This window comes from Penaeus vannamei, chromosome 21, assembly GCF_042767895.1.
Source record: "Penaeus vannamei isolate JL-2024 chromosome 21, ASM4276789v1, whole genome shotgun sequence".
NCBI lineage: Eukaryota > Metazoa > Arthropoda > Malacostraca > Decapoda > Penaeidae > Penaeus > Penaeus vannamei.
Genome location: NC_091569.1, coordinates 30,234,454 through 30,241,953, shown reverse-complemented (window position 1 = coordinate 30,241,953; position 7,500 = coordinate 30,234,454). Strand labels below are relative to the sequence as shown.

The window sequence follows — 7,500 nt, the reverse complement described above, 5'->3', positions numbered from 1 at the left end:
TGGACCAGGTTATGACGGAGAGTATTCACCTGGCGAAAGGAGAGTCTGCAGTTGAGAGACTGCAGGGGCCGACGGAGGGAATAGATCTCCTCAGTGTAAGGCAGGCTGAGGACAGGCAGGTGAGGAGACTCATTGGGAGGGGAGTCATGGTAGAAGGTACGTCGCGCCCTGGATAACGCGACGTCTAGGACATGGCGAGGATAGCCCAGTTTGGAGAACGAACGACGCAGGAAGTCGATTTCTCCATCCAGGTACTGGGGGTCACAGATGCGGAGGGCACGAAGAAACAGCGAGGTGGCAACCCCTCTCTTCACATGCAGTGGATGGTAAGAGAAGAAGTGTATGTACATACCACTGTGCATAGGTTTCCTGTATATAGAAAAGGAGAAATGATCAGCAGAGCGATGGACAAGAGTGTCCAAGAAAGGGAGCTTGTCGTCAACCTCCCATTCCACCTTGAAGCGGATGGACAGAGAGAGAGAATTCAGCTGCGACAGGAAATCAGGAAACGGCAGGGTCATGGGGCCAGAGAGCGAAGACGTCGTCGACATATCTCAGCCACATGGAAGGACGAGGGGAGATGGAAGGGAGGAGCTCCGACTCGAAGAACTCCATGTACAGGTTAGCCAGAACCGGGGAGAGAGGAGAGCCCATGGCAACACCGAACGTCTGTGAGTAAAAACGACCCTCAAAGGAGAAGGAATTCGACTCCACACACAGACGAATCAGCTGGAGGAAGATATATATGTGTGTGTGTGGGTGTGTGTGTGTGTGTGCTTGTGTTAGTATACATTTTATTTTTGTAAGATTGCATTATCTCAGGGATATGAATAACTATTCGAAGTTATAACTTATACATATCCATCATTTGTATAAAATCACAATGCTTTTTACTTACTGTACTTCGGCCGTTATAATTTTTTTCAATATATTTTTTCCTACCTTGAAAATTTTGTACTACAAGCACAAAAGTGTAGTAAGAATGAATAAGATAACATCAAGCTTACACTGTATTGTTTAATGTAGTCAAAACTCTTGATTTTTTTTTTGCTTTATTTGTGTGTTTATGGTCATTCGTTTCCAGCTCTGAACATTTATTTATTTGCTATTACGAATGGGCATACAAAACCATGCCAACACGTGGAAGTAGCAATTACTATTTACATCTTAAGACCTCTGTAATGTCCCTTGACTTCCTCTAGCTGCTTGTAGAATCGTTGTTGAAGATAATGGTAGAATTCAATGTCTACTTTAAGTCTGCGTTCGAGGGCGGCTAATGTTCGGTTCGATGTCGGTGGCTTCGAGGTTTGGATGTTCCAATTCTCGTAATCTGTGTGGATTGAAAGTGACTTTAAATGGAGAAAGATTCTGTGCATTTGCCACTGGAGAAAAATAATAGGGGAAATTGAATCAAATGTGGTTCTCTTGTCTTGGTTACTCCATGATGGTGCCTCTTTCTGAACAGCTGTTGGTGTATATTCGTCAGATTGTTCGGAACGGCACATTCGGTTAGATTTATCATAACATTCCTACTTATATTCGCAAAGAAAGCATATCAAACGTCTTAACCATGACTTCACAAGAGTGTGGAGAGTGCAAACTCACTCAGATTCGAAGCACCAGAGAAGAAATTGGGAATCAGGTGTTCCAAGACCAGAAGCGTGCTCTGAAGGTCCTCTTGGAGTCCCACAACCACGAAGGCCCTCTCAACCACTTGCTTGGCCACTTGGAACGTTTGCGAAGTCAGGTTCGACCTAGATATCAATGTCAGGGAAGATCGAGCAATTTCAGTGGCTTAGGTTGAAACGAGCATAATATTATGTTGCCACAACATATACGTATTAAGATGACTTCTAGAGTGAATTAGGCTAGCCAGCAATATTTTGAGTTCTTGATTTTTTTTTAACTCACCTACACTGAGTGCTAAACCCACAGAAGTAACAGATCTGTGAAATTATTTTCTCTTTCCCCTGTTGGAACTTGCAGACTCCGGTGTCGATGCACACATCCAAGGTTTGCAAAGGCTTCTTGAAATAGTAATGGCTGATCAGTCTTTTAACCGGATGGCGTACTATGTTGATCCAACTAGGCTCCCAGTAACCTAACCTAAGAACACAAGGCATCTTTTAGGTTTCAGGTCTATGATATATCCATCGGTCATAGCGTTCTCTTTCTTTTCTTGGTTATATATACATATACATATATATATATATATATATATATATATATATATATATATATATATTATATATATATGTATGTATGTATCATCATCGGCTAACGCCGACGGGGGCGCATAGCCGCGTCCACCTTTTGGAATCCCTCATGACAAGCCGCCAGGCAGGGACTCGGCCCATCTCGAGCTCTTCCCGACAGGTTTAATCGATCTGCCCAAGCCACGACCTGCTAGGTCGTCCCACAGGCCTCCTCCACCCAGGGCTGTCTCTTACAGAGACAATCTGATGAGCAGGCACAGCCTGTGGAAAGCGAGCCAGGTGGCCATATAGCTTGAGTTGGCGATCTCGGATTTGGCAGGTAACAAGTCCTGTGCCAGTCTCACGGTGCAACTGTTGGTTAGACACATGGTCCCGCCAACAGTACCCCATGATCCGCCACAAGGACCTATTACAGGAGGCATCAAGACGAGACTCCAGGGCACTGGATAATGTCCAGGTTTCACTACCGTAGAGCAAAGCTGGCATTATCAGGGCCCTGAAAACCCATAGCTTGGTCCTTTTGCACAGGTATCGGCATCTCCAAATACTATTGTCGAGAGAGTTCACGACCCCTGCTTCCAGGCCAATCCGTCTGCTGACTTCCTGGTCTGACAGCCCAAAGTTATGAACTGCACTACCAAGGTATGTAAAGCTTTCTGTGACTTCAATGTCCTTGCCGCAAGCACGTACTGACCGAACAGGTTCTCCTAGCAAGTCCCCTAAGTCCTGGATCTTGGTCTTGATCCAGGAGACCTCTAGAACCAAGGGCTTCACTTCATTACGGACTGAATCGAGAGCCACCACTAGATTTCCAAAGACTCAGATAGAATAGTATTATCGGCAAAGTCAAGGTCTGTAACCTTAACATTGCCCAGTGTTGCTCCACAATGACTTTGAACAGTAGCTCTGCTTAGTATCCAGTCCATGCAAGTATTGAAGTGCTAGTGCAAGAATACAGCCTTGCCTCACTCCTGAACTGACAGGAAAGAAGCTCGACAGGCCCCCACAACATTTTACAACACTTTCAGTACCAGTATACAGGTTAGCTATTAGTTCAATAATCCTTGTTGGAATTCCTCTCAGTCTCAGGATCTCCCAGAGTGATTCCCAATGCACTGTATCGAATGTATTCTTGAGGTTGATATAGGCTTCAAGCAGCCCACGTCCGAACTTATGACGGCGCTCTTTAATGACTCAAAGCGCAAGGATATGGTCTATCGTGGAGTGAATCCAGATTGCTCCAGCCTCTGATGCCTCAGTAAATGGTCTCTAATACGCCTCAGAAGGATGTGGGCAAGAACCTTGCCTGGTACACTGAACAGTGTGATGCCGCGGTGATTACTGCAGTTCCATCGGTCCCCCTTCCCCTTTCAGAGAGGGATAACCACACCCCTCAACAGGTCAGGGGGAACGGTACCGAACCGTCAGATGGCAGTCAGGACAGCATGCAATCCCCACGCCATAGGTTCACCACCAGCCTTTAACAGTTCAGCTGGGCTGCCGCAAATACACACTGCTTTACCACTCTTCAGATTGCCTCCCCAACTTCAGTTAGGGAGGTTGGGCCCTCGTTAATGGGTGGGTCCGGCAGCGGAATCAGGACACTACCCTGTTGGAGGGTCAACCTGATACAACTGCTCGAAATACTCAGCTCAACGTTCCCGCACCGCAACAGGATCTGAGACGATCTGGCAACCTACTAAGCGAACTGCAGTCAGTCAGTATGTATGTATATATATTCATATTTGTATACTGGTCAAGCCAAGGCAATATACCAAATCTTAATTTTGCTTTCATTCAGTAATTCACATCAATGCCGGGTAAGTTACCAAAGGCCGGTTCAGCTTTGATTCTGATGAATCTCGTACACAGAATGGCACACCGACCTCAGCATACTAACCTTGAAAAGTTTAGATATGGGATGTGCTTGAAGAAGAAGTGTCGTCCATGAAAAGACCGGTTGAAGATCCAGTTAGCAAGTTTCCTCTGCTGTGCCCTTTCTTTGTGGTTTTTACCCGTTTCCTTCATGTTATTGAAGGTAAATTCATTCTTTTGTGATAAGCTGTGTGGATAACACATAATTTTGGAAACTCGAGTGATGGTATTATATTTATTTTATCAGATATATGGATAAGCAAACACTGAATTTGGATTACCACGGAGTCTTGTTGTAATAAAAATACTCTGTGTGAAGGAAGCAATTGCCAATATCCTGATTCCGGAACGAAATCTATTAAAATTTGGAAAGTTGGAAAATATTAAAAGGAATTGAATTTGAAGGCATCTCAGTTTAAGGGGATGTTAAGTGAAGTTCAGCGAGAATTTTGGAATATAGATTAGCCAAAATTAGAAATAAATCGATCAGCAGATAAAAAGGCGCCTAGAGCAATCAAATATTTTGATAGTATATATATTTTGAAAAGTGTCTAAGTACTTGGAATAATGAACAATGGTTTGCGGAAGGCAGACATGCTCTCAAACACACACGCACTACTTCTGTATATCTCTTTGAGAGTATTTACGATATGGGAAAAAAACAAGATCCGAACGTGACTTTGCAGCCAGAGGAAAACCAACCTTCTGCAGATGCGCAACATGGTCGCCGACGCACATTTTGGAACGCGGTTGTAGATGACAATGCGCGGATACACAGGCCTCAGAACCAACTCTATAAATTCAGAGAGTATATAGGATTTTCAAAACCATAGTTTATATTGGGCCACGCCACTAATAACCTTAGATGTTGCCGAGGCGGAAAATGCTCCGTAAGTAAGTCATTTTGGGCCAAAGAGGAAAATAAAAGAAGAAAAAATAGAGATTAGGACGAGGTCTAGAATGTCGGTAAGAAAGATTTGTGGTGTATGTCAGGAAACCTTATTGGAATAACAAAGGGTTAGCGAGAGAAAATAGTGTGTTGCACTGATGGGTAAAAGGCACAAATTCGCTTATTTAACCTATAGATAAAAAACTTGTAAACTAGGGATATCAGACTCAGCTACAACGGTGGGCTAGACAAAATGATAGTATACTGCCTAATGTTCACACACAAACGCAAACATATATAGGTGACAAAACAAAATTGTTTGCAACATAGGAACATACAGAAAAGGCAAAATGCTGCTGGATTCATTACAATGTTAAGAATGCACATTGGTATTGCCTGGTTGATATTCTTATTCCATTTCAATTGTATAAAACCTGAGGCAGCACATCTGTCGTGATCCGCCGATTAACTAGCCAATCTTACTGTTACTGCATCCCTGGTCCATGGGCTGTTCCTGGATCTCACCCTGCCGTCCCAAAATCAACACTGGGTTCTTTCTCGACATCATTCCCGTGTAGGGCTGCCAGGGTGGGACAGGGTCCTGAGCGTCGGACTGGAGCAACATGGCAGAGGCGCGAGGTTTCAGCTGGGAGGACGTGGACTCGAACTGGGGCGATTTAACAGGGTCCTGAGGCTCGAACTCGGAGAACATGGCAGAGTCCTGGGGTTGGGAAAGCGAAGCTGAGTCCCGCCCACTGGGCTGGGGGAGCGTGGCAGGGTTCCCAGTCTTGCGTAGAGATATCGGCCGAGTTGAAGAAACCTGCGGTCGGAGTGCAACAAGATCCTCTCTCAAAGGAACGTGATATTCAACCAATTCCCGGGAATGAGACGAGGAGGTGACCCTTTCCTTCAGGATTGCAAGGGCCGTGAGACACAGGAAGGCCATCCCCACGTTCAGGAGGATCAGTAAACGTTTCACTTTCACCATGCTACCTTCTCTGCGCCGCGTCTGATGAAGAAAAACGTTATTTCCATTAGTATCATTAGCAAGATCGGTTCCAAATATGTTGACATTGATAACAATGATCATGATTATTTTAGATTTACTGTCGCTAAAATTGTTTTGATGTCAGCATTATACTATTATCTTTATTACTATTATTATCAATTATCAATTTTATTATTATTATTTTCATGATTGTTATTACTGTTTTTGTTATTATGATCATAATAATTATTGCTATTTTTTTCATTATTGTTACCATGGTCATCGCCATTCGCATTGTTATTGTTGTTATTACCATTATCAATGTTATTAACATTTTAATTGTTATCATTACCATCGATTCTACTACCATTACAAATGTCATTACCTCTGCCAAGGAGGTCATGATAATTACCTAATGATGTTTTTGGTAGCGTTGGACAGTTAGTTTGTTTGCTGGTTGGTTGATAAGCGGGATAACTCGAAAAGTTATGAATAGATTTTTATGAAATTTTTACTAGAGGTGTTTTAGCCCAACCCTTTTCAAAGGATCGCATCAGTTGCCCCTTTGCAAAGGCAACATTGCCTTAATAGTGCTTATAGTTATTATCATTATTATAATGATTGATATCATTACTATGATGATTATCGTTATCATTGCTATTATCATTTTTATTGTCCTCATTATCATCGTTCCTATAGCCATTACAATTATTATTATTATTATTATTATTATTATTATTATTATTATTATTATTATTATTATTATTATTATTATTATTATTATTGATATCAACATCATTATGATAATGATCATTATCTTTGTTATTATTATTATCATCATCATCATCATTATTTCTGTTATCATTATTATTATGTTCAATGTTATTGTCACTATTATCATCATTGCTATTATACTTATTATCATATTTGTTATCCTATCCTTATCACTTATTATTATCATGGTCAATAGCATTGTTATCGTTGTAATTACTATTAATGCCATTCTTCATATTTTGTAGCTTTTGATATAACTATCGTTATCATTATTATTACTATTATCATCATGATTATCATCATCACCATCACCATCATTATTACTATCTTCATTATTATTGTTTTTTATTAATATCGTTATCATTATTATTGTTCTTACTATTATAATAACAATAACAATAATGATGGTAATAATAATAATGATGATCATAATAATAATAATTATTATTATTATCATTATTATTATCATCATAATAATTATTGTTATCATTATTATCATAATAATCATTATCATCATCATCAATACTATCTTCCTTATTATTAGTATCATTATTGTTATTATTATATCATTATCACTGTTATTGCAATCATTATCAGTATCATCATCATTAATATCATCTTTACTAATGTCAATGTAATCATTACTTTTAATGATCATTATTATTTCTATCATTATCATTGTTATCATTATAGATATTATTACCATTATCATCATCATCATTATAGTCACCATTATCATTCTTACCATTGTTATTATT

The 7,500-nt window shown here is 40.5% G+C and overlaps 1 protein-coding gene across 2 annotated transcripts in view; it reads right to left on the bottom strand.

Annotated features, from left to right (window-relative positions):
- Positions 1-1,021: 1,021 nt before the first annotated feature.
- Positions 1,022-7,500, bottom strand: part of LOC113829938 (heparan sulfate 2-O-sulfotransferase hst-2) — a 9,362-nt gene continuing 2,883 nt past the window's right edge. Inside the window, exons 2-7 of one of the 2 annotated variants that reach the window (XM_027383117.2) lie at positions 5,464-5,989; positions 4,794-4,884; positions 4,117-4,278; positions 1,912-2,106; positions 1,606-1,754; positions 1,023-1,330 (exon numbers count right to left, since the gene is read on the bottom strand). In XM_027383117.2, the coding sequence (XP_027238918.2) occupies positions 1,161-1,330; positions 1,606-1,754; positions 1,912-2,106; positions 4,117-4,278; positions 4,794-4,884; positions 5,464-5,989 (1,293 nt within the window). In that variant the 3' untranslated portion in view covers positions 1,023-1,160. Of the gene's footprint in view, positions 1,331-1,605; positions 1,755-1,911; positions 2,107-4,116; positions 4,279-4,793; positions 4,885-5,463; positions 5,990-7,500 lie in introns of both variants that reach the window. The other variant, XM_070136077.1, reaches the window with a different exon arrangement.